This window comes from Poromitra crassiceps, assembly GCF_964638095.1.
Source record: "Poromitra crassiceps genome assembly, chromosome: 2".
Taxonomy (NCBI): domain Eukaryota; kingdom Metazoa; phylum Chordata; class Actinopteri; order Beryciformes; family Melamphaidae; genus Poromitra; species Poromitra crassiceps.
This window is the reverse complement of record NC_139624.1, coordinates 105976671-106004170: the sequence shown is the minus strand read 5'-3', so window position 1 is coordinate 106004170 and position 27500 is coordinate 105976671. Positions and strand designations below refer to the sequence as shown.

Genomic DNA, 27500 nt, shown 5'->3' with positions numbered 1-27500 from the left:
GATAAACGGCTTTTTGTGAAATTCGATAGAACAGTCACTTTAACCATTCATTTTTGGCATCAGTAAGACGTCAGACATCTAAACAATAGTTTTGAACAGTAATTTCCTCCATAACAGCAGGAAACCCCCCTCTGCTTCCAACTCCTCCCTCCGTGGGCGTTCTCCTCCGCCCTCCTTGGCTCTGCAGCGGGTCTGTGACAAACGAGTTGCTGCTGATGGCTGCTGCCTGGCAGTCTGGATGGGGCTCGCTGGATGGGTTTCGCTCGTTTCTTGGCGGTCCGGTTGAGAGCTCTGATGAAGCTCTTGCGATTCTGGGCTTATTTATGGTGCGTGTTTCAAAGTGTGCATCCAGTCTATTCTTGGAACCCCCCACCGTTGCCACCGCTGTGCGTCAGCGCGAAAGTGAAAGCGTTTTCGCCATCCATTTTACTGTATGAGAACGGCTTCCTCGCGCTTTTCCCTCCAGTTTTGGCTCGCCTCTTTCTACTGTGGAGAGACATGTCGCCACTCAGTGGGTCGGTAAAATAGATTATACACATTCAATACCTCCAATATTGGTATAGGAGACGTAAAAGGGTTAGATCAACGTCCCACCGTCAAAAAAAAAAAAAAGATTTTTTTGACGTAAAAACACGTCATTGGCAGTCAACCGTTGGATTTAGTTTGACGTAAAAACACGTCATTGGCAGTGAACGTGTTAATGACTGCATTAAAAGACTGAAGTATTTCACTTCATTATGGCTCAGAAATATAATAGAAAATAAGAAATATAATGTACTCCATGTGCTAAGAAAGAAAAATTGCTCCAAGCAAGAAGAATAATGCCTCTCTCAAAACCACGACTATGGCATCCAAAAATGTTTGGTAGCTAAAACAAATACAATCCAGTCTAATTTTTGACAACATCCCAGAGATGCTGTTTCAAGTGTCAACACAGTTAGTTCTACTCTGGCATCCAGCTGGGATACACAGTGGAATGGACGGTGTTTGTTGCAGGTCACTGTTGTTTTTTAATTGGCACACAGTTTGTAAGGGTATTAGTCCAATTAACGCATGGAGGAGGGAGTGTGCCTCTCTCCCTATGGGGAGCCCTACTACCAGCCCCACACACGCACACACACACATGCTAATGCCACGCGATAAGCCTAATTTACAGGAGCTGCCACTGCGCAGCGCGTGTGTATTAGTCTAACCTAATGCCTTCCAGATGCCCAGGCCCAGCTCCTATACCCCGCTGCCCCATACACTCCCAAAGAACAGACGATTGTTCTGAGGGTCTCCCCACTAAGAGGAACCAGGTGTAGAGTGGAGCGTGTGTGTGTGTGTGTGTGTGTGTGTGTGTGTGTGTGTGTGTGTGTGTGTGTGTGTGAGTGAGTGTGTGTGTGTGTGTGTGTGTGTGTGTGTGTGTGTGTGTGTGTGTGAGTGTGTGTGTGTGTGTGTGTGTGTGTGTGTGTGAGTGAGAGAGAGGGAGATAGAGAGAGAGAGAGAGACATGCGTGTGGCATGTCTGAGTTCACTGACTGTGTGTGTACGTCTGTCAGAGAGACAGAGTGTGTGCTTTGTGGTGTGTGCACGTGCATTCAAGCATGCTTGTGTGTGTGTGTGCATGTGCATGAACTTGTGTGTGCATGTGTGAGAGACGTGCATTCAGGCATGCTTATAAAGTACAGGTACGTTGACAGAATACCGGAGATCTTAGACAGATGGAAGTCTTCTCTCTCTCTCTCTCTATCTCTCTCTCTCTCTCTCTCTCTCTCATCCTCTTGGCAAACTTTATGGAGTGTAACTGACATCCTGTCAGACATCAATATGTCCAGTGAATGAGACAGGGATGGTTGGAAAGGATCAGAACCACCCAGGATGACTTGCTCCAGTGGAGGAGAGATCTGAAGTAGATCAGGGGGGCTCTGTGGCCTACCCGGCTGTAGGTGCTCCAATACTCAGTTAGGGGTATAGGGTTCAAGACCTTGAAAGTTTTTGAAAATAAACATAAATAGACATGGGTCATTGAAAGTGCTTTAATTTATACATTTTGTGCAAAAATAGAAATTTAACTTCTTTTTATTTTATTTTTTATGTATCCTTTATCCAGGAAGGTCCCATTGAGATATAAGATGTCTTCTTTCAGGGAGTCCTGGCCAAAAAGGCAGCAAGGCAGTTTCACAAAGAAAAAGCTTTTGTTATATGACTTTAATCTTAGTATATCAGCTACATTCTCCTGTCTGCAAACTATGCCGTGTTGGGTCCTTGAATTGAGTGAATTGGGCCTGGAAAGTCCCTTTTTCCCCCCCTTCATGATAGTTTCTTTAAAGAGCTGTTTGAAAACTTCCAGCTCAGCTTTATTTTTGTATGGTGAAGGTATCAGTGGTCCAATGTTGCACTTCCCTTCCATCAGCTCCTATTGACTCCCTCCTTCCCTCCACTAACCCTGTTTTCTCCTCCACGTTTGTTCCCTCCAGAGCGCGGTGCCCAGGGGGCTCTGGACCTGACGGAATTGATCGGCGTTCCCCTCCCCCCCTCCGTCTCCTTCGTCACGGGCTTTGAGGGCTACCCCGCCTACAGCTTCGGGCCGGACGCAAACGTGGGCCGGCTCACCAGGTCTTTCATCCCGGACCCGTTCTACCAGGACTTCGCCATCACGGTCACGGCTAAACCCACCACGCGACGCGGCGGCATGCTGTTCGCCATCACAGATGCTTACCAGAAGGTGAGGCGAGGAAACATGCTCGAGTTCGGCCAACACTAGTCTCACGTGGTCAGACCCAACATCTTACGTCAGCACGCTTCCAGCGACGGAGGGTCTGCATCACAAGTCAGCATTTCCTGGTTTTGCCATGAGAAATCCTGTGGCAAAATCTGATTGGCTCGGCTGTTACGGAAGTTTGGCTCTCTGGGTGCATTGGTGCATCATTCAAAATGTATCGTCCGTGGTTGGTCAATTCATATGTCTGTCATGCATTTTGTTTTGATCTTAGCGGGCGGTCCTTAACCACTTTTCAATAGTAGTGCACCAGACATAGATGTCTATCTACGGCTGGCTACTGCGCGACTAGACCTACACTACTCCTCCTCTACCTGTTTTTCTGTTTATGTGGTGACTTTTCTTTAAACATCACAGCCAAGAGTAAGAACGTCTAACTGATTCAAGTATGTCCTAATCCTTGAACCAATCACTATGCATCAACCACTCTATCAACCAATCAGATGTATTCTCTTGCAGCATAAATGGTTGCATGTCAGGTAGGGCTGGGTATCAGTATTCAAAATAATCCAGTACCAAGTAGTAACATAACCTCAGTCTCTAGTAGGGATGGGAATTGATAAGATTTTAGCGATTCCGATTCCATTTTCGATTCTGCTTATCGATCCGATTCCTTATCGATTCTCTTATCGATTCTCATTGGGCAAGGGGAGAAAAAAAAAAGAGTACAAACGGGTTTATTAACATTAATTTTCTTTTAGATTATTATTATTATAATTATGTATTATTATTCAGCTCTGAGATCAGATTGCTCTTTTCAATCCCATACCAAGCAGGGATCAGTGTGTCTGTTAAACTGGCTCTGTTTGGGGGTTTGTATTTTGGGTTGAGCATCTTTGTCATCTCCCCATAGAAAATATATAGTGGGAATGAATGAAACAGAACTAGTGGTTAGAATGACAACATGCAACTTTGGACATTTTACTTTAGCTGGCATGTCAGACAAACTTAGTCACTGCTCGGGGACATTCGTTTACCGTCGCCTCGGTCATTTTACTCTTCCCAGCTGCCTGGGTGAATGGAGGGGCTAGAGGCTCTAGCCTAGAGCTGCACAAGAAGTACTCGCTGCAGCCTCTGACCCAAAGCGACTACCAGCCCCTGAACCAGTCTGACTCTGAACGTCATCATCCTCTCAATTAAATGGATGGAAATGGAGTATTGGTGAAATCTGGTTTACACAATAGACAGGGTCTGGAGGAGTTTACTCTCCATATTAACAGATGACGCGCTAACGTTAGCCGCGCTGCTGTTAGCCATGTTATCGTCACTCCGTAGCACATCAAAAACGTGACATTCCTCCAAAATTATTGCATGCTGTGTGGATAAATGTTTCTGCATATTGCTAGTATTTCCCCCCTTTGACGAAATAGAGGTTTTGCAAGCATTGCAAGTGGCACTGTGGTCATCGTTTTGCTTCTGCCTAGAGCCATGGTGGCTGGAAACAAAACAAGGCTGCGTTGCGTGCGTGTCGCAGCGTGTGACGTCATCGCGCATGGAATCGATAGTGGAATCGTTCAGGACGTTGGCTAACGATTCCAAGGAATCGATCCACTGGGACCCGGTTCTCAACAAGAACCGATTCTCGATTCCCATCCCTAGTCTCTAGTCAAAGAATACTTGCATTTGATCCTTTTTGTACACGGAACTAGAAATAATTTCTTTCTTCTCACAGCCAATCACTGCAAGCGTTTCAATTTAATGTGACATGTGATTGGCCCACAAGCACAGCAGCTACAACCTGTGGTGGTGAAATCGAGCGTGGTGTATTGTGACAGAGTTGGTACTAATTTCTCTACTGTTGACAACATGTGATATTGTAAGTCGCTTTGGATAAAAGCATCTGCTAAATGATGTAATGTAATACATGTAATGTAGTACATCGTCATATCTTCATATGATGGGTATTCAATGAAGTGGAAAGAAAAATATTGAATGAAGTACTCTATTGGTATTGGTATCACTTTAAGGGTACTGGTATTGGTACTGGTACTGGTACTGGTACTGGTACAAGATACAAGATGTTTGTTGTCACTCGATGTACAAGTACACACATGTGAAATTCTTGAGCTGTGTTGTGTTCCATTACATATCGTTACCGTCATCATCATCATCATCATCATCATCATCTATGTTATCATCAGTAAGCGTCAGTCATTCTTGTTGTGCATCTTATTGGTACATCAACATCAGAACATCCTTATCAATATTACGGCCTCGCCCAACCTGCAGATCGCCAAGCTATCCCTGCAGCTCGCATATGCAGCTTGGCCGCTGCGCGCCTCACCTTCCCTATTGTGTATGTGTGTGTGTTGATCGCAAAATGTTATTGCCCTTAAGTTTACATGCACATGTGTGTGTGTGTGTGTGTGTGTGTGTGTTTGTGTGTGTGTGTGTGCCCCCTTAGTTACATCATCAGTGATGTCACAATGCCTCCTTGTGTGTGTGTGTGTGTGTGTGTGTGTGTGTGTGTGTGTGTGTCTGTGTGTGCCCCCTTATGACATCACTGATGACATCATCATGGTACGGGTATTGGTACTGTTATAGCCATTTTTTAAATGATACCCAGCCCTAGTATCAGCAGTTTTCAAACATCACACCACCACCACCTGGTTGACACGATCTGTTGGAGAAAATTCTCCTATTACATGCGTCCATTATAGTTAGGATCTAATATAATACAGTCAACAATCTGTAGTCACATCTCAATCAGCCTCACACACTATATACAGTAGTTCAGTAATTTTTCCCTTAAAACTTTCAGTTATTAATTGAAATACATACACACACAACATGTATTTTCATACACATCTCTTCTCAGCATTCTCACAATCTCACATGCCGTCTCAGAAATCCTAATCTATCATCTCCTGTCCAGCTGTCCTCATCAGGCTTACACCTTCATCTTTAGCAAACACTCACATACGCTCATATAAACCCAACTTCATTAGTCAAATGTATTATCATTCTTAAAATTAAGTTCACTAGATAGTATGTATAAAAGGTTTCCATTCTTTGTCACCGCTCTTTTCTGCCATATGTAATGCAAATGACAATACGGGAGAGTTTTGTGAATGTGACTCCCCTGGTTTCTCGGTAAGGTGGTGCACCTCGGCATAGCGTTGTCTGCAGTGGAGGACGGCTCCCAGAGAGTGGTGCTGTACTACACCGACCCCGGGACTGCAGGCACCCAGGAAGCTGCATCCTTCAAGATGGGAGACATGACAGGAAGATGGGCAAGGTTCACCCTGACCGTACAGGGGGCGGAGGTGGGTTTAACAACAAGTTTACTTTAGTTAGTTTAGCCGCAATCAATACATCTTTACCATGTGAATTCTGAGACAGTAGGATAATTACCTTAAACAAATTACCATCACTGAAAAGATAGGCAGCCTTTATTGGCCTCTACTGTACATTGTGTGGCACCTGGCGGGAAATCTGCTGTATTGCACCAAACAGGAAGAGGGCGCTGTTCTTCCAACACAAATGAGTTTCTCGCAACTTTCTCAATGCGATGGGGAGCAAAAGGGTTTATGGGAAACGTCTTAATTTATGAGACATACCAGCACAATACCATTGTAAAATAGAGGCTACCGATAATATGGACTGGATTTGATTACTGTAGATATACTGAGGTATCACAAATAAGTTGATACCATCCAATGATATACGGATGTTTAAATAGGGTTCAGGTGGCACCTGAAACCCCCCCCCTCCCCCCTCCCATTTTTTTGTGTGTGTGTGTGGGGGGGGGGGGGGGGGGGGGGCACATTGGCTCAGTGGTAGAGCTGTCGCCTCACAGCTAGAAGGTCCTGGGTTCGATTTCCACCTGGGACGTGGTGAGTGCTGAAGGAGAGCGTGCCCGTCCGCATGTCCTCGAGTGCCCACCGCCCGGTTGGGTCGTCAAAAGGGCCTTTCTGTGTGGAGTTTGCATGTTCTCCCCGTGCCCCCTGGGGGTTTCCTTCATATAGGAACCCCTCACCAAAACATGCAATATCCTGGTCGCTGAAGTGGTGCCTCCTCTGGTCATTCAGGGCACCTGTTCGGAGGGAGGGGAACTCGTTGGAATAGCGTGATCCTCCCACGTGCTCTGTCCTACCGGTGAAGCTTCCTCTGTCAGGTGAAAAGAAGCGGCTGGCTACTTACTGCCCATGTCTCGGAGGAAGCATGGAGCCAGTTTCGGCTCTCCCCAGATCGACAGAGGGTGGAGCAGCAACCAGGATAAATAAAATTAAAATTAGCACTAATGGGGGATAAAAATGGGATAAAAAATCGGCGGGGGGAAAAAAAGAAAAAAAAAGTATTTGATTTTAAAACATGGAGAAGAAACGGACATATCGGAGTGAATTGTCAACTCGTTACACTTTACTTCTTCAGTCTGACATTACCTCCACTCTAACCGATTTCCATAGGGGGAATCCCCGAGCGGGATTCCATTTTCCCTAACCAATCACTAGAGAGCAACAACATATCTGCCTGAATCTAATCCAGTGAGGAGAACACAAAAAACATCTCCCTTTTTAATAAATGCTTTCAAAGCAAAGTGTTGTTCAGATTTAAAAGTAATTGGTAACGATTTAGGACAGCATCGATAGCATGCATATGTCATCTATAGACCTTATTCGCTAACCCTGGACGCACCATATTGTTGACACTGACATACCGTCCTGCGCGCACACAGCGCTGCAGCTGACAACTAGTAACAGCCTTATTGTCGTTTCTGTTCCATTACAAAATAGCAATGGTAATGACAGCAATAAAAACCCCACAGTTGTTGTTTGTATGCTGCCGTTAATGCCTGTAATAAATAAACAAAATAACGAGGTGAACAGACTTCACCTGTCTCTCCTAACTATCCACACATCTCCTGTGCTGCTGATGTATCCCCAGTCTCGCTCCCTTCACGTCTGTGGACGGTAGAGATAGAAACAAACCACAGGGACTATTGCTGTCATTACTACAGCCATGCCTAACGCAGGTCACCATCCGAACACAATTGGAACGATACAGGTAACGCTAACGGCGGCTAGCTTCCTATAAACGCTGCTCCACATAGGCTGTCACTTGAAAACTGCAGCGCTATGTCGACAATATGGTGGAGGTAGGCGTGCCCGTACATGAGTGACGTCAATCGAATAAGGTCTATAGCATTGTTGTTATTTAGGGGTGTCACGATACACTCAGTTCACGATACGATACGTATCACGATACTGGGTTCACGATAACGATACGATACGATACGATTTTTTTAAACTTGAATAATGACAATATATGACTGGAAAAGTAGTATTTTATTTGAAATGCACAAATACAAAACATGCTGTTGTGGGAAATTGTTATTACAATAACAACTAGAAAAAACATGAGATTGGAGATAAGGCTTATCTTGAAATAGAATGAGTTACACCGTCACTTAGATTTACTTTGAACTAAAAGGTTTCTCAGCAGTATAAATTCTCATTATGCATCTTCAGTTTTTCTTCAAACTCAAACAACAAGACTTTTCTTAATCTATTTTTTATGCATCTTCAGTTTTTCGTGTCAAGTAAACAGTTTTGCCAGAAACTCAATTGAATGGTTTCTCTCCTGTATAACTTCTCATGTGTCTCTTCAGAGACTTGTTCAACTGAACTACTTTCCACACATTGAACTTCAACAACAAAGACGTTTCTTAGTCTATTTTTTGATTTTTTGATTTTTTGATTTTTTTTTTTTTTTGCGATATGACGTTTTACTATCGCGAAATTTCGTGGGACGATATATTGTGACACCCCTATTGTTATTAGGTCCGGTGCACAACAACGCCATTATTGGCGTTAATTGGCTAATTGTCATTCCCCCTCAGTGCTCACTGGATCGAACGTTGTTGTTTTTTCAACATGAGAAACCGCTGCTGCATGCAGGATAACATATTTTACAGAGACCTAAGACCTTCTAGATTTGTAACAAGTAAAGCAGCTTGTTGTATAGGTGTGTGTGTGTGTACTGTGTGTACATCTTATTTGTCTGCCTGTGTACCTTAGGTGCGTCTGTACATGGACTGTGAGGAGTACCACCGTGTGGCCTTCAGCAGGGGCCCACAGGCCCTCACCTTTGAGGCCAGCTCGGGGATCTTCGTGGGGAACGCCGGGGGGACGGGCCTGGACAGGTTTGTGGTGAGTCGCATGGGAAAAGATTCATAAGCGTGTGCGCGTACTGTGTGTGTGTGAGTGTGTGTGTGTGTGTGTGTGTGTGTGTGTGCTGTTTTCGCCAAGCCCTCACCTATCATCTTCTCTCAGTCCTGCATGACACATTTATGCATATAGTCCATCCCTCATTCCTCATGTTGGGGAACATATGGATGGCGAACCCACTGTTACAAGCAGAGCCGGACGTAGCGTCTGGGTGGAAGCCTGCTTTACATTTGAGGCATGACACAATAGTGTCTGTTGGCAGTTTTATGTCTGTCACATACAGTGTGTGTGTGTGTGTGTGTGTGTGTGTGTGTTGTCTGTTGGCAGCTTTATGTCTGCCACAGGAGACGAGGAATGAATGAGCACATGTGTTTATGAGCGTTGCCTCATCCTGTGAGAGCTCATAAATGACAAGCCGTATATGACTTCATTTACATTTGAGGAAATTAACTCGCTCCAAGAATGGCTGACAATAAGCCCTAGGGCTGCAACTAATGATTATTTTCATTATCGATGAATCTGTTGAATATTTTCTCCACTACTACTTGATTAGTAGTTTCGTCTATAAAATGACACAAAATGTTGAAAAATGTTGATCACTTTTTCCACAAAGCCCAAGATGGCATCCTCAAAACATAATCAGTTTATTGTCATAAAAGATGAACGAAACCAGAAAATATTCACATATCCTTCCAATTGCTTTGTAATTGTCAGAGATGGATGTGCATGATTTGGTCCAAATTTAACAAGGGGGATGGTGCAGAGGTGTGTGTGTGTGTGTGTGTGTGTGTGTGTGTGTGTGTGTGTGTGTGATGGTGCAGAGGTGTGTGTGTGTGTGTGTGTGTGTGTGTGTGTGTGTGTGTGATGGTGCAGAGGTGTGTGTGTGTGTGTGTGTGTGTGTGTGTGTGTGTGTGTGTGTGTGTGTGTGTGTGTGTGTGTGTGTGTGTGTGTGTGTGTCTGTGTGTGTGTGTGTGTGTGTGTGTGTAGGTGTGTGTGCGTGCCTGCCTGCGTGCGTGGGTGTGTGTCCCCCATAACAGGAACAGCAGTCAATATTTAGTATCAGGGACAATTATATCCTAAGGCCAGACTATCGTGTCATCAAGATGTTGAATCTGAAACTTTGTAATAGGTTTTAAGAGAATATTCAATTTTAATGAGTAAGCGCATAAAATAAAGTGTGCCAACAATGTGGTTTCCCATAACATCATGCTGACTGATGGCTAAATTAGAAAACACATGTCCTGTGTTCATCTTGACAACAAGCAGCAGTCCTGTGTTAACTTACACTGCACACTGTCTCCTCTCCATCTCCTCTGAGTTGTTATGTGAGCACATGTGATGGACAAACTACAAGATGTTTACTTTACAGGACAGTGGAAAGTTCTTATCGCCAAGCAGCTATTTTCCTCTCATGAAGATTTTATTGGAGAAATCAGTTTCAGAGAAATACGATGAGCCAGGGAGGGAGAGCATGTGTTTACTCAAGGATTCTTGGTAACAGGGGAAGAGCATTTCTGGTGCTGGAACCATGTTTCCTTACTGTATAAGTGGTTTAAACCAATCCTTTTTAGGTGATTGTCTCCAAAACATTTTTTCATACCAAAATCACTTCACTCAGACTGTTATCACTTTGTCAAGTGTATAGCCTATGAATAAGGTCATTCCCTCCCTCCACTAGCTGCCATGAGGACACCAGGCTGTTAGTTACTTCCTCCGCTAGCTGCTATGAGGTTATGTTAGTTAAGGTCATTCCCTCCCTCCGGTAGCTGCCATGAGGTATGTTAAGGTCATTCCCTCCCTCCACTAGCTGCCATGAGGGTATGTTAGTTAAGGTCATTCCCTCCCTCCTCTAGCTGCTATGAGGTTATGTTAGTTAAGGTCATTCCCTCCCTCCTCTAGCTGCTATGAGGTTATGTTAGTTAAGGTCATTCCCTCCCTCCACTAGCTGCCATGAGGTATGTTAAGGTCATTCCCTCCCTCCACTAGCTGCCATGAGGGTATGTTAGTTAAGGTCATTCCCTCCCTCCTCTAGCTGCCATGAGGTATGTTAGTTAAGGTCATTCCCTCCCTCCACTAGCTGCCATGAGGTTATGTTAGTTAAGGTCATTCCCTCCCTCCTCTAGCTGCCATGAGGTTATGTTAGTTAAGGTCATTCCCTCCCTCCTCTAGCTGCCATGAGGTTATGTTAGTTAAGGTCATTCCCTCCCTCCACTAGCTGCCATGAGGTTATGTTAGTTAAGGTCATTCCCTCCCTCCACTAGCTGCTATGAGGTTATGTTAGTTAAGGTCATTCCCTCCCTCCACTAGCTGCCATGAGGTTATGTTAGTTAAGGTCATTCCCTCCCTCCTCTAGCTGCTATGAGGTTATGTTAGTTAAGGTCATTCCCTCCCTCCTCTAGCTGCCATGAGGGTATGTTAGTTAAGGTCATTCCCTCCCTCCTCTAGCTGCCATGAGGGTATGTTAGTTAAGGTCATTCCCTCCCTCCTCTAGCTGCCATGAGGTTATGTTAGTTAAGGTCATTCCCTCCCTCCTCTAGCTGCCATGAGGGTATGTTAGTTAAGGTCATTCCCTCCCTCCTCTAGCTGCCATGAGGGTATGTTAGTTAAGGTCATTCCCTCCCTCCTCTAGCTGCTATGAGGTTATGTTAGTTAAGGTCATTCCCTCCCTCCTCTAGCTGCCATGAGGGTATGTTAGTTAAGGTCATTCCCTCCCTCCTCTAGCTGCCATGAGGGTATGTTAGTTAAGGTCATTCCCTCCCTCCACTAGCTGCCATGAGGTTATGTTAGTTAAGGTCATTCCCTCCCTCCACTAGCTGCCATGAGGGAACCAGGCTGTTAGTTACTTCCTCCGCTAGCTGCTATGAGGTTATGTTAGTTAAGGTCATTCCCTCCCTCCGGTAGCTGCCATGAGGTATGTTAAGGTCATTCCCTCCCTCCACTAGCTGCCATGAGGGTATGTTAGTTAAGGTCATTCCCTCCCTCCTCTAGCTGCTATGAGGTTATGTTAGTTAAGGTCATTCCCTCCTCTAGCTGCCATGAGGTTATGTTAGTTAAGGTCATTCCCTCCCTCCTCTAGCTGCCATGAGGTATGTTAGTTAAGGTCATTCCCTCCCTCCACTAGCTGCCATGAGGTTATGTTAGTTAAGGTCATTCCCTCCCTCCTCTAGCTGCCATGAGGTTATGTTAGTTAAGGTCATTCCCTCCCTCCTCTAGCTGCCATGAGGTTATGTTAGTTAAGGTCATTCCCTCCCTCCACTAGCTGCCATGAGGTATGTTAAGGTCATTCCCTCCCTCCACTAGCTGCCATGAGGGTATGTTAGTTAAGGTCATTCCCTCCCTCCTCTAGCTGCCATGAGGTATGTTAGTTAAGGTCATTCCCTCCCTCCACTAGCTGCCATGAGGTTATGTTAGTTAAGGTCATTCCCTCCCTCCTCTAGCTGCCATGAGGTTATGTTAGTTAAGGTCATTCCCTCCCTCCTCTAGCTGCCATGAGGTTATGTTAGTTAAGGTCATTCCCTCCCTCCACTAGCTGCCATGAGGTTATGTTAGTTAAGGTCATTCCCTCCCTCCTCTAGCTGCTATGAGGTTATGTTAGTTAAGGTCATTCCCTCCCTCCTCTAGCTGCCATGAGGGTATGTTAGTTAAGGTCATTCCCTCCCTCCTCTAGCTGCCATGAGGGTATGTTAGTTAAGGTCATTCCCTCCCTCCTCTAGCTGCCATGAGGTTATGTTAGTTAAGGTCATTCCCTCCCTCCTCTAGCTGCCATGAGGGTATGTTAGTTAAGGTCATTCCCTCCCTCCTCTAGCTGCCATGAGGGTATGTTAGTTAAGGTCATTCCCTCCCTCCTCTAGCTGCTATGAGGTTATGTTAGTTAAGGTCATTCCCTCCCTCCTCTAGCTGCCATGAGGGTATGTTAGTTAAGGTCATTCCCTCCCTCCTCTAGCTGCCATGAGGGTATGTTAGTTAAGGTCATTCCCTCCCTCCACTAGCTGCCATGAGGTTATGTTAGTTAAGGTCATTCCCTCCCTCCTCTAGCTGCCATGAGGGTATGTTAGTTAAGGTCATTCCCTCCCTCCTCTAGCTGCCATGAGGTATGTTAGTTAAGGTCATTCCCTCCCTCCACTAGCTGCCATGAGGTTATGTTAGTTAAGGTCATTCCCTCCCTCCACTAGCTGCTATGAGGTTATGTTAGTTAAGGTCATTCCCTCCCTCCTCTAGCTGCCATGAGGTATGTTAGTTAAGGTCATTCCCTCCCTCCACTAGCTGCCATGAGGTTATGTTAGTTAAGGTCATTCCCTCCCTCCTCTAGCTGCTATGAGGTTATGTTAGTTAAGGTCATTCCCTCCCTCCTCTAGCTGCCATGAGGTATGTTAGTTAAGGTCATTCCCTCCCTCCTCTAGCTGCCATGAGGTATGTTAGTTAAGGTCATTCCCTCCCTCCACTAGCTGCCATGAGGTATGTTAGTTAAGGTCATTCCCTCCCTCCACTAGCTGCCATGAGGTTATGTTAGTTAAGGTCATTCCCTCCCTCCTCTAGCTGCCATGAGGTATGTTAGTTAAGGTCATTCCCTCCCTCCTCTAGCTGCCATGAGGTATGTTAGTTAAGGTCATTCCCTCCCTCCTCTAGCTGCCATGAGGTTATGTTAGTTAAGGTCATTCCCTCCCTCCTCTAGCTGCCATGAGGTATGTTAGTTAAGGTCATTCCCTCCCTCCACTAGCTGCCATGAGGTTATGTTAGTTAAGGTCATTCCCTCCCTCCACTAGCTGCCATGAGGTTATGTTAGTTAAGGTCATTCCCTCCTCTAGCTGCCATGAGGTTATGTTAGTTAAGGTCATTCCCTCCCTCCTCTAGCTGCCATGAGGTTATGTTAGTTAAGGTCATTCCCTCCTCTAGCTGCCATGAGGTTATGTTAGTTAAGGTCATTCCCTCCCTCCTCTAGCTGCCATGAGGTATGTTAGTTAAGGTCATTCCCTCCACTAGCTGCCATGAGGTATGTTAGTTAAGGTCATTCCCTCCTCTAGCTGCCATGAGGTATGTTAGTTAAGGTCATTCCCTCCCTCCTCTAGCTGCCATGAGGTATGTTAGTTAAGGTCATTCCCTCCCTCCTCTAGCTGCCATGAGGTTATGTTAGTTAAGGTCATTCCCTCCCTCCACTAGCTGCCATGAGGTTATGTTAGTTAAGGTCATTCCCTCCTCTAGCTGCCATGAGGTTATGTTAGTTAAGGTCATTCCCTCCCTCCACTAGCTGCCATGAGGTATGTTAGTTAAGGTCATTCCCTCCTCTAGCTGCCATGAGGTATGTTAGTTAAGGTCATTCCCTCCCTCCTCTAGCTGCCATGAGGTATGTTAGTTAAGGTCATTCCCTCCCTCCTCTAGCTGCCATGAGGTATGTTAGTTAAGGTCATTCCCTCCCTCCTCTAGCTGCCATGAGGTTATGTTAGTTAAGGTCATTCCCTCCTCTAGCTGCCATGAGGTATGTTAGTTAAGGTCATTCCCTCCTCTAGCTGCCATGAGGTATGTTAGTTAAGGTCATTCCCTCCCTCCTCTAGCTGCCATGAGGTATGTTAGTTAAGGTCATTCCCTCCCTCCTCTAGCTGCCATGAGGTATGTTAGTTAAGGTCATTCCCTCCCTCCTCTAGCTGCCATGAGGTTATGTTAGTTAAGGTCATTCCCTCCTCTAGCTGCCATGAGGTTATGTTAGTTAAGGTCATTCCCTCCCTCCTCTAGCTGCCATGAGGTTATGTTAGTTAAGGTCATTCCCTCCCTCCACTAGCTGCCATGAGGTTATGTTAGTTAAGGTCATTCCCTCCCTCCTCTAGCTGCCATGAGGGTATGTTAGTTAAGGTCATTCCCTCCCTCCTCTAGCTGCCATGAGGTATGTTAGTTAAGGTCATTCCCTCCCTCCTCTAGCTGCCATGAGGTATGTTAGTTAAGGTCATTCCCTCCCTCCTCTAGCTGCCATGAGGTTATGTTAGTTAAGGTCATTCCCTCCTCTAGCTGCCATGAGGTTATGTTAGTTAAGGTCATTCCCTCCTCTAGCTGCCATGAGGTATGTTAGTTAAGGTCATTCCCTCCTCTAGCTGCCATGAGGTATGTTAGTTAAGGTCATTCCCTCCCTCCTCTAGCTGCCATGAGGTATGTTAGTTAAGGTCATTCCCTCCCTCCACTAGCTGCCATGAGGTTATGTTAGTTAAGGTCATTCCCTCCTCTAGCTGCCATGAGGTTATGTTAGTTAAGGTCATTCCCTCCTCTAGCTGCCATGAGGTTATGTTAGTTAATGTCATTCCCTCCCTCCTCTAGCTGCCATGAGGGTATGTTAGTTAAGGTCATTCCCTCCCTCCACTAGCTGCCATGAGGTTATGTTAGTTAAGGTCATTCCCTCCCTCCTCTAGCTGCCATGAGGTATGTTAGTTAAGGTCATTCCCTCCCTCCTCTAGCTGCCATGAGGTATGTTAGTTAAGGTCATTCCCTCCCTCCTCTAGCTGCCATGAGGTTATGTTAGTTAAGGTCATTCCCTCCCTCCTCTAGCTGCCATGAGGTATGTTAGTTAAGGTCATTCCCTCCCTCCACTAGCTGCCATGAGGTTATGTTAGTTAAGGTCATTCCCTCCCTCCACTAGCTGCCATGAGGTTATGTTAGTTAAGGTCATTCCCTCCTCTAGCTGCCATGAGGTTATGTTAGTTAAGGTCATTCCCTCCCTCCACTAGCTGCCATGAGGTATGTTAGTTAAGGTCATTCCCTCCTCTAGCTGCCATGAGGTATGTTAGTTAAGGTCATTCCCTCCCTCCTCTAGCTGCCATGAGGTATGTTAGTTAAGGTCATTCCCTCCCTCCTCTAGCTGCCATGAGGTTATGTTAGTTAAGGTCATTCCCTCCCTCCACTAGCTGCCATGAGGTTATGTTAGTTAAGGTCATTCCCTCCTCTAGCTGCCATGAGGTTATGTTAGTTAAGGTCATTCCCTCCCTCCACTAGCTGCCATGAGGTTATGTTAGTTAAGGTCATTCCCTCCTCTAGCTGCCATGAGGTTATGTTAGTTAAGGTCATTCCCTCCCTCCTCTAGCTGCCATGAGGTTATGTTAGTTAAGGTCATTCCCTCCTCTAGCTGCCATGAGGTTATGTTAGTTAAGGTCATTCCCTCCCTCCTCTAGCTGCCATGAGGTTATGTTAGTTAAGGTCATTCCCTCCTCTAGCTGCCATGAGGTATGTTAGTTAAGGTCATTCCCTCCTCTAGCTGCCATGAGGTATGTTAGTTAAGGTCATTCCCTCCCTCCTCTAGCTGCCATGAGGTATGTTAGTTAAGGTCATTCCCTCCCTCCACTAGCTGCCATGAGGTATGTTAGTTAAGGTCATTCCCTCCTCTAGCTGCCATGAGGTATGTTAGTTAAGGTCATTCCCTCCCTCCTCTAGCTGCCATGAGGTATGTTAGTTAAGGTCATTCCCTCCCTCCTCTAGCTGCCATGAGGTATGTTAGTTAAGGGCATTCCCTCCCTCCTCTAGCTGCCATGAGGTTATGTTAGTTAAGGTCATTCCCTCCTCTAGCTGCCATGAGGTATGTTAGTTAAGGTCATTCCCTCCTCTAGCTGCCATGAGGTATGTTAGTTAAGGTCATTCCCTCCCTCCTCTAGCTGCCATGAGGTATGTTAGTTAAGGTCATTCCCTCCCTCCTCTAGCTGCCATGAGGTATGTTAGTTAAGGTCATTCCCTCCCTCCTCTAGCTGCCATGAGGTTATGTTAGTTAAGGTCATTCCCTCCTCTAGCTGCCATGAGGTTATGTTAGTTAAGGTCATTCCCTCCCTCCTCTAGCTGCCATGAGGGTATGTTAGTTAAGGTCATTCCCTCCCTCCTCTAGCTGCCATGAGGTTATGTTAGTTAAGGTCATTCCCTCCCTCCTCTAGCTGCCATGAGGTATGTTAGTTAAGGTCATTCCCTCCCTCCTCTAGCTGCCATGAGGGTATGTTAGTTAAGGTCATTCCCTCCCTCCTCTAGCTGCCATGAGGTTATGTTAGTTAAGGTCATTCCCTCCCTCCTCTAGCTGCCATGAGGTTATGTTAGTTAAGGTCATTCCCTCCCTCCACTAGCTGCCATGAGGTTATGTTAGTTAAGGTCATTCCCTCCCTCCTCTAGCTGCCATGAGGGTATGTTAGTTAAGGTCATTCCCTCCCTCCTCTAGCTGCCATGAGGTATGTTAGTTAAGGTCATTCCCTCCCTCCTCTAGCTGCCATGAGGTATGTTAGTTAAGGTCATTCCCTCCCTCCTCTAGCTGCCATGAGGTTATGTTAGTTAAGGTCATTCCCTCCCTCCTCTAGCTGCCATGAGGTTATGTTAGTTAAGGTCATTCCCTCCTCTAGCTGCCATGAGGTTATGTTAGTTAAGGTCATTCCCTCCTCTAGCTGCCATGAGGTTATGTTAGTTAAGGTCATTCCCTCCACTAGCTGCCATGAGGTTATGTTAGTTAAGGTCATTCCCTCCACTAGCTGCCATGAGGTTATGTTAGTTAAGGTCATTCCCTCCACTAGCTGCCATGAGGTTATGTTAGTTAAGGTCATTCCCTCCCTCCTCTAGCTGCCATGAGGTTATGTTAGTTAAGGTCATTCCCTCCCTCCTCTAGCTGCCATGAGGTATGTTAGTTAAGGTCATTCCCTCCACTAGCTGCCATGAGGTATGTTAGTTAAGGTCATTCCCTCCTCTAGCTGCCATGAGGTATGTTAGTTAAGGTCATTCCCTCCTCTAGCTGCCATGAGGTATGTTAGTTAAGGTCATTCCCTCCCTCCTCTAGCTGCCATGAGGTATGTTAGTTAAGGTCATTCCCTCCCTCCTCTAGCTGCCATGAGGTTATGTTAGTTAAGGTCATTCCCTCCTCTAGCTGCCATGAGGTTATGTTAGTTAATGTCATTCCCTCCCTCCTCTAGCTGCCATGAGGGTATGTTAGTTAAGGTCATTCCCTCCCTCCACTAGCTGCCATGAGGTTATGTTAGTTAAGGTCATTCCCTCCCTCCACTAGCTGCCATGAGGTTATGTTAGTTAAGGTCATTCCCTCCCTCCTCTAGCTGCCATGAGGTTATGTTAGTTAAGGTCATTCCCTCCTCTAGCTGCCATGAGGTTATGTTAGTTAAGGTCATTCCCTCCCTCCTCTAGCTGCCATGAGGTATGTTAGTTAAGGTCATTCCCTCCCTCCACTAGCTGCCATGAGGGTATGTTAGTTAAGGTCATTCCCTCCCTCCACTAGCTGCCATGAGGGTATGTTAGTTAAGGTCATTCCCTCCCTCCTCTAGCTGCCATGAGGTTATGTTAGTTAAGGTCATTCCCTCCCTCCACTAGCTGCCATGAGGTATGTTAGTTAAGGTCATTCCCTCCCTCCACTAGCTGCCATGAGGTATGTTAGTTAAGGCCATTCCCTCCCTCCTCTAGCTGCCATGAGGTATGTTAGTTAAGGTCATTCCCTCCCTCCACTAGCTGCCATGAGGGTATGTTAGTTAAGGTCATTCCCTCCCTCCTCTAGCTGCCATGAGGTTATGTTAGTTAAGGTCATTCCCTCCCTCCACTAGCTGCCATGAGGTATGTTAGTTAAGGTCATTCCCTCCCTCCACTAGCTGCCATGAGGTATGTTAGTTAAGGTCATTCCCTCCCTCCACTAGCTGCCATGAGGGTATGTTAGTTAAGGTCATTCCCTCCCTCCACTAGCTGCCATGAGGTTATGTTAGTTAAGGTCATTCCCTCCTCTAGCTGCTATGAGGTTATGTTAGTTAAGGTCATTCCCTCCCTCCACTAGCTGCCATGAGGGTATGTTAGTTAAGGTCATTCCCTCCCTCCTCTAGCTGCCATGAGGTTATGTTAGTTAAGGTCATTCCCTCCTCTAGCTGCCATGAGGTTATGTTAGTTAAGGTCATTCCCTCCCTCCTCTAGCTGCCATGAGGGTATGTTAGTTAAGGTCATTCCCTCCCTCCTCTAGCTGCCATGAGGTTATGTTAGTTAAGGTCATTCCCTCCCTCCTCTAGCTGCCATGAGGGTATGTTAGTTAAGGTCATTCCCTCCCTCCTCTAGCTGCCATGAGGTATGTTAGTTAAGGTCATTCCCTCCCTCCTCTAGCTGCCATGAGGGTATGTTAGTTAAGGTCATTCCCTCCCTCCTCTAGCTGCCATGAGGTTATGTTAGTTAAGGTCATTCCCTCCCTCCTCTAGCTGCCATGAGGTATGTTAGTTAAGGTCATTCCCTCCCTCCTCTAGCTGCCATGAGGTTATGTTAGTTAAGGTCATTCCCTCCCTCCACTAGCTGCCATGAGGGTATGTTAGTTAAGGTCATTCCCTCCCTCCTCTAGCTGCCATGAGGTTATGTTAGTTAAGGTCATTCCCTCCCTCCTCTAGCTGCCATGAGGTTATGTTAGTTAAGGTCATTCCCTCCACTAGCTGCCATGAGGTTATGTTAGTTAAGGTCATTCCCTCCTCTAGCTGCCATGAGGTATGTTAGTTAAGGTCATTCCCTCCCTCCTCTAGCTGCCATGAGGTATGTTAGTTAAGGTCATTCCCTCCCTCCTCTAGCTGCCATGAGGTTATGTTAGTTAAGGTCATTCCCTCCCTCCTCTAGCTGCCATGAGGTTATGTTAGTTAAGGTCATTCCCTCCCTCCTCTAGCTGCCATGAGGTATGTTAGTTAAGGTCATTCCCTCCCTCCACTAGCTGCCATGAGGTTATGTTAGTTAAGGTAATTCCCTCCCTCCTCTAGCTGCCATGAGGTTATGTTAGTTAAGGTCATTCCCTCCCTCCTCTAGCTGCCATGAGGTATGTTAGTTAAGGTCATTCCCTCCCTCCTCTAGCTGCCATGAGGTTATGTTAGTTAAGGTCATTCCCTCCCTCCACTAGCTGCCATGAGGTTATGTTAGTTAAGGTCATTCCCTCCCTCCTCTAGCTGCCATGAGGTATGTTAGTTAAGGTCATTCCCTCCTCTAGCTGCCATGAGGTATGTTAGTTAAGGTCATTCCCTCCCTCCTCTAGCTGCCATGAGGTTATGTTAGTTAAGGTCATTCCCTCCCTCCTCTAGCTGCCATGAGGTATGTTAGTTAAGGTCATTCCCTCCCTCCTCTAGCTGCCATGAGGGTATGTTAGTTAAGGTCATTCCCTCCCTCCTCTAGCTGCCATGAGGTTATGTTAGTTAAGGTCATTCCCTCCCTCCTCTAGCTGCCATGAGGTTATGTTAGTTAAGGTCATTCCCTCCCTCCTCTAGCTGCCATGAGGTTATGTTAGTTAAGGTCATTCCCTCCCTCCTCTAGCTGCCATGAGGTATGTTAGTTAAGGTCATTCCCTCCTCTAGCTGCCATGAGCGTATGTTACTTATCACAACCAAACCTATCTGCAACATAAGGCATATTCCTTTCCTCAGTTTTCAATTGACTTCTTAAATACAGAGGTTAACCCAGTGGATAGACAAACTGTCCACAGAGCTCTGTCTACCTTTTTATGCCTCCGCAGGCGATAGCCAGGCCGGAGGCATTATGGATTCGGGTTGTCCGTCCGTCCGTTCGATGATCGTTAACGCGATATCTGAGGAACGCTTTGACGGAATTTAATCAGATTTGCCTTAAACGTCGACTTGGACTCCAGGACGAATTGATTCGATTTTGGTGGTCAAAGGTCAAATTCATCTCATGCAGTAAATAAAACAGTATGAACCAATGACGTTAACCTCACGCAGTAAATAAAACAGAATGAACCAATGACGTTCGTTTCCGACACTGAAGATGAGGACTTTGGTGGTTTCAGTACGCAGGAAGAAGAGGAAGACGAGGATTAGTGACTTGACTTCTCTGGTTACAGCCGTTTGCTGCACATATAGCCTATTGTTGTGTGATTTTGTCTGGGGATTAGTGACCTGACTTTTGTTTTGTTTTGTTGAAATGTTAATAAATGGGAGCTTCCCCAAACAGCCATCTCTTTCCCGACATTCCTCTCTGTGCACGAACCCTTACATATGGTAATTAAACATCAAAACACCCGCGGCTTATAGTCCGGTGCGGCTTATATATGTAAAAAACAGTCAATTTTGGTGCTGCGGCTTATATACCGGTGCGCCTTATAGTCCGGAATTTACGGTAGTGTTTATGTGTGACTATAGCATTAGTAACGCTAGTTTACAAGACCTAGTGTGCAAATCAAAACAGCTGGTTGACACTATGGTTGGCTAGCTAACAAGCTGACATCTTCATACAAAATCAATCAAATCAATCAAGTGAAAAGGTTCCCAGTAAAAAACAGCACAGAAATGAGTTGTAGGCTTAATAGAAACACAATTAACTGTTCTGAGTCACTGTCGCCAAAAGCAGAGGACTTCCAATATGGCTGCCAGAGGGTCTGAAAGTCCCATAGTTTTCTCTCTCCTCAATTCCCTTTACCTCCCTCCATCTCCTTTACTCCCTCCCTCCCCCCCTCTAGCTCTCTCTCTCTCTCTTTCTCTCGCTCTCTCTTTACTTTCATAGCTCTCTCCCTCTCGTCCCTCTGGTTCTGTCCCTCTCAGACAAAGAGGACCATCAGGCCGGTGGTTTCCAGCTGTTCAGTGTTTGGACTGGCAGCTCTGTCTGAGATCCTCCATCTCCACCTGGGGAGAATGATAACAGCCACACAGCAGCAGTAGCTCTCTGATATACTCCACTCCACACAAAGCTGTGTCTCTTCAGACATTTAGAAAACACATAGACCTTCACAAAGACCCTCATTTGAACACACACACACACACACACACACACACACACACACACACACACACACAAACACACACACACACACACACACACACACACACACATTTGTGAATATGCACACTTTCTGCACGATACGCACACTCCCTCATTGACTCAGTCACTGGCCTTCTCGCTCTCCTCACAGTTTCATTGAACACAAAGGTTCAAAAGAAGTGTGTGTGTGTGTGTGTGTGTGTGTGTGTGTGCGTGCGTGCGTGCGTGCGTGCGTGCGTGCGTGCGTGCGTGTGTGTCTGTAGAGAGAAAGAAAGTGGAACAGGGATACAGAGAGACTATGTGTGTGCTGAGTTGGCTGACTTTCTGAGCATCTGTAACTCACTGAATATTAACAACTGCTCATCCAAAAGGAACACACTGTCACACTGTCTTGTCCAAATAAGCTCTTGATCAAAATGATTAAAGCGGCTATGCCTTACCCAGCAAATGAGACCATCAATGAAGAGATCGGCGATTTCTATACAGTTTTTCTAAATGCCTGAACAGAATGAACCAATGACGTTAACCTCATGCAGTAAATAAAACAGAATGAACCAATGACGTTAACTTCATGCAGTAAATAAAACAGAATGAACCAATGACGTTAACTTCATGCAGTAAATAAAACAGAATGAACCAATGACGTTAACCTCATGCAGTAAATAAAACAGAATGAACCAATGACGTTAACCTCATGCAGTAAATAAAACAGAATGAACCAATGACGTTAACTTCATGCAGTAAATAAAACAGAATGAACCAATGACGTTAACTTCATGCAGTAAATAAAACAGAATGAACCAATGACGTTAACCTCATGCAGTAAATAAAACAGAATGAACCAATGACGTTAACCTCATGCAGTAAATAAAACAGAATGAACCAATGACGTTAACCTCATGCAGTAAATAAAACAGAATGAACCAATGACGTTAACCTCAGTGTTCAGGAAATAAAACAGTATGAACCAATGACGTTAACCTCATGCAGTAAATAAAACAGAATGAACCAATGACGTTAACCTCAGTGTTCAGGAAATAGTTTTAATTCTGGGAGAACACTACCGCTTTTGTCCACAGGGGCGCTAAAGTCAGCACAAAATGAAAGATGCTCGTATCTGCTGTAACATTCGTAGCAGTTTTGCTTGTGTGTGATGATAATTATGTACAATACACTGCTTCTGCAATTATGGTCACAGTGACATATAAAGTTAGCTAAAGTTAAAGCATGCAGCTCATGAGCTACCTAAATACTAGACACAGTGACCCAAATGAGGGAACAGAGATGTTGGTGAAGAGCTGATGCACATGAGAGGAAAATCTGACATTTATGACAAACAACAGTGTGACAGCTTCAGAAACTACAAGCCCCAAAGGCTTCTCTTTCAAAGACGAGGGAAGAAAGACGAGAAGAAAGAGGAGAAATGAAGGACTAAGTGAGTAGGACAGAATAAAGGAGGGATGTTGGATTTATGAGGGAATTTAGGATTGTTGCCAAAGCAGCAGAGAGTAATGTCACACTGGATCCCTGTCTCTCCTCCACTGCTGCCTGCCAATGTGTGTTGTCATGTTTTTATACTTCTGAGGGACAAAGGTGAGGACATTTTCTGGTCTATCCACCACTCGCTCTCATTGTTTGGGGCGAAACAGCTCTCAAAATCACACTTTAAGCACATAAATAAATGCAAACAAAGCAGATTCTACCAATAAAAAAACTGTCACTGAAGTGTTTTTAAATGAATAGCTTTGTTTATGTTTATTAAAACGTTCAGTTAGAACAAGTGGAACACACAAATCCAGTTGGAGGAAACATTATGCCCATGAAATTAAGAAAATTAAGAAAAAGTAATGACCGTGGGATAATGTCCATGTAAATGTCCATGTAAAATGTGAGTTTGCCAACAGTTGTGAAGAGGTGAAAATGCTTTCTCACAGTCCTGTTTACCACATTTTTTCAATGGAGAGGGAGAAAAACACATTTCTTAAATTACCTTAAATCAGTAAGGTTTACTGTAGGGCTTAGATAATTAATTTCCTTATGTAGTCACTCAAGGTCCTCACAAGTATAGTAATACAATGGTGGTGTGTGTGTGTGTGTGTGTGTGTGTGTGTGTGTGTGTGTGTGTGTGTGTGTGTGTGTGTGTGTATGTGTGTGTGTGTGTGTGTGTGTGTGTGTGTGTGTGTGCGCTCGTGTGCCCATGCATACACTGTATGTGTGTGCCCTGCCCATCTGTGCCTGTGTGTGTGTTTTATTGGTTTTGACTGCATTGTTATTATCATTTTTGTGGTTGTTTGGTGTCCACAACAGCTGTCTTTTGTTTCCTCGCTCTCACACACACACACACACACACACACACACACACACACACACACACACACACAGACACACAGACACACAGACACACACACACACACACACACACACACACACACACACACACACTCATTCATTCCAAATAGCTACACACCCATTCTTCTAGGTCAAGAGCACGAGTCAATATCCTTACCGACTGACCATGTTATTATAGGCATTGTGTGTTTGTTTGTTTGTGTGTGTGTGTGTGTGTGTGTGTGTGTGTGTATGTGCTCGCATGCGCGTGTGTGCGTGCCGTGCGTGCATGCATGCATGCGCGCGCGTGTGTGTGTATGAGTGTGTGTGTGTGTGTGCGTGTGTTAGCTTTTCAGCTTTTTTCTAACAGCCTGGCACTGCCAACCCATCCCACTGCCTTAATTTACACTAGGCTACACTCAGGCCCGCCGCACCCCATTACGCAGAGTACGCAGACTGCGTAGGGCATCATGTGACATGCAAGCAGAGGCGGACTGGGATCATAATTCCGCAAAAAAAAAAAAAAAATTTTTTTTTTTTTTGGTGCCCTCAGTCAGGCCACTCACTGAACAGCAGGCCAGGCGCCGCCTACTGGTTTACTAGTGGTTTTATTACTTTATTCAGGGTGCATCTCATTGTAAAATTGGACTCGGCCCAAATTGGGCTTCAAACGGCCCAAATTGGGCTTCAAGCGGCCCAAATCTGGCTTCAACTGGCCCAAATCTGGCTTCAACTGGCCCAAATCGGGCTTCAGACGGTCCAAATCTGGCTTCAAACAGCCCAAATCTGGCTTCAAACGGCCCAAATTGGGCTTCAAACAGCCCAAATTTTTCGCCGCCGCCCTTTGGACGCCGGCACGCACGTCGGCCTGTATCGGCCTGGCCTGCTTGGTATCTAATGCCTGGCCTGAATTATGATCCCAGTCCGCCTCTGCTTGCATGTACAGTTTAACAATCACTTGTTTGCTGACATGTACAGTAATTCTAACAATTGTTTGTTTCCCACATGTAATGAAATGTGAGATACACTAGTATCGTTCATAATTAATGATTTTGCAGTCTTTCGTTTGACAGTTATTGAAAGTTTTACGGGGGGGGGGGCACCACAAAACAATTACGCTTAGGGCACCCAAATGGCCAGCAGCGGCCCTGGCTACACTAGACCGTTAATGACCTCATACATTCATAACTACGTATGAAATGCAAATGAAGTTGTAATGGCCGAGCTGGTTTACGTGGCACATTCTTTGTTTGTTTCAGACGTGTTGTTTACTGCTCCAACACATGTCTCTGATTTTGGACCCCCCCCCCCACCCCCACCTCTCTCTCTCTCCCTCTCTCTCTCTCTCTCTCTCTCTCTCTCTCTCTCTGTCTCTATCTGTCTCTCTGTGTCCCTCTCTCCCTCTCTCTCTCTCTCTCTCTCTCTCTCTCTCTGTGTCTCTATCTGTCTCTCTGTGTCCCTGTCTCCCTCCCTCTCTGCATCTCTTTCTCTCCAACTCTCTCCTTTTCTCACTCTGTCACTCCACCAGTTGTGCCGTGGACCGTGATTGGAGCGTGATGTGTTGCATTAAAAGCAGCTGGTTGCGCTCTGGCTCGTACTCAATATATCAATCAAGTTGGCGAAAGATGATTTTAGCAAGTCTGTGCTGTTCTAACGGAGGGAACGGGCCCGCTGGCTCTCAGTTAAAGGGCCATGCCTCACAGAGCCAGTGAGCAGTGTCTGCATGAGTCAAGTGCTGAAAGCCGGCATCTCCTGCCTTCACCAAGATTTGGCTTCAGATTTAACAAGTCGAGTTTTTATCATTTAGCAGCATTTGCAGGGGGCCAGGCCAGGCCTAGGCCAAGCCTATAATGTTTGTCAAAATGAAGTCTAAAGTCTGTACGAGTTCTGACCTTTAGAACACACAAAAACATAGTTGCTGCTGTTTGCCTTTATAGGCCAGTATAGTTCAGTAGAGCTTAACATGTAGTCATACAATATAAGACGCCTAAATATGAGTTTTAAATGTATTTCGTAGACATAAATGGTGTATTTGCTTTAATAATGTCTAAATATTTAAGCAAAATTGACCTAGAGTGCAGTTTTTGAGGTAAATGGTAAAATGGGAAATAATGTTCCATCAGGAGCTCACCAACTTTAACACATTCACTGCCAGCCATTTTTTTTTTACTGTAGGTAGGTTCTGCCAGAGGTTTTTTTTGAGGATTCTGGCTCATCTTTCAAGACCCGAGGATTCTTTTCTGCTAAGATTTTGTGAACACACAATATCTCAAAATAACTAATAGAATGTGTGCTTTCTCTGTCTAAAAGAGTTAGTTTGTAGAGTTAGTAGTTATGTAAGCATTAGCAGTTGAATACAGCATGGTTTCAGCGTCAGAAAAATTATTTTGAGATAAACGGCTTTTTGTGAAATTCGATAGAACAGTCACTTTAACCATTCATTTTTGGCATCAGTAAGACGTCAGACATCTAAACAATAGTTTTGAACAGTAATTTCCTCCATAACAGCAGGAAACCCCCCTCTGCTTCCAACTCCTCCCTCCGTGGGCGTTCTTCTTGGCTGCAGCGGCCGTGTCACAAGCTTGTCACCAGTCTCACTGCTTTGCTGCTGCTGTCCTGTGCCTGTCTGCGCGGCCGCTCTTTGAGGAAGTCTGGATGGACTCGCTCGCTTCTTGGAGTTTTGGTTGAGAGCTTTGATGAAGCTTTTGCGATTCTGGTCATATTTATGCTGCGTGTTTCAAAGTGTGTTCCACCCGTAATCTATTATGCAAATGTACAATCCCGCACCGCCAGCAATCAGCGCGAAAACGAAAGCGTTTTCGCCAATCCATTTTCATGAGAATGGCTTCGTCACACTGCTTTTTGCTTGCCTTCCTCTAGTCAGGAAAGCACTGTCGCCACTTAGTGGGTCGGTGGAATGGGTTGTACACGTTGTACACGTCCAATACTTATATAAGAGATGTAAAAGGGTTAGATCAACGTCCCACCGTCAAAAAAAAAAAAACGATTTTTTTTTTTGACGTATTAATACGTCATTGGCAGTGAACCGTTGGATTTTTTTTGACGGATTAATACGTCATTGGCAGTGAACGTGTTAATTTGATTGAATTTATTATTTTTATGTTATTTTTATGACATATTGGCTTTAATGAGTTGATTCCAGTGGAGAAAGATGGGAAAACAAATGGGAGACATGAAACCAAGGTCGCAAGTCAGAGTCAAGCTGTAGTTACATGGTTTCCCCATAGACAACCAAGGTCCCCATAGTGTAATCTCTGTCGTTATATGTTCACTAACGTCTCCCCCCGCCCCCCTCAGTGTTTAGTTTTGTTTAGCCTATTGTAAAGCGTCTTTGAGCCCTGGAAAAGCGCTATATAAGTCCCATCTATTATTATTATTATTATTATAGACATCCAAGGTCCCAAGTCAGAGTCAAGCTGTAGTTACATGGTTTCCCCATAGACAACCAAGGTCCCAAGTCAGAGTCAAGCTGTAGTTACATGGTTTCCCCATAGACATCCA

General features: G+C 45.3%; 1 protein-coding gene across 1 annotated transcript in view; it reads left to right on the top strand.

Moving 5' to 3' along the window:
* Positions 1-27500, top strand: part of LOC310771214 (collagen alpha-1(XV) chain-like) — a gene marked incomplete at its 5' end in the record, with an annotated part of 174058 nt that overhangs the window by 80574 nt on the left and 65984 nt on the right. Inside the window, 3 exons of the mRNA XM_083631890.1 lie at positions 2459-2706; positions 5859-6026; positions 8781-8912. Of these exons, the coding sequence (XP_083488016.1) occupies positions 2459-2706; positions 5859-6026; positions 8781-8912 (548 nt within the window). The remainder of the gene's footprint in view (positions 1-2458; positions 2707-5858; positions 6027-8780; positions 8913-27500) is intronic.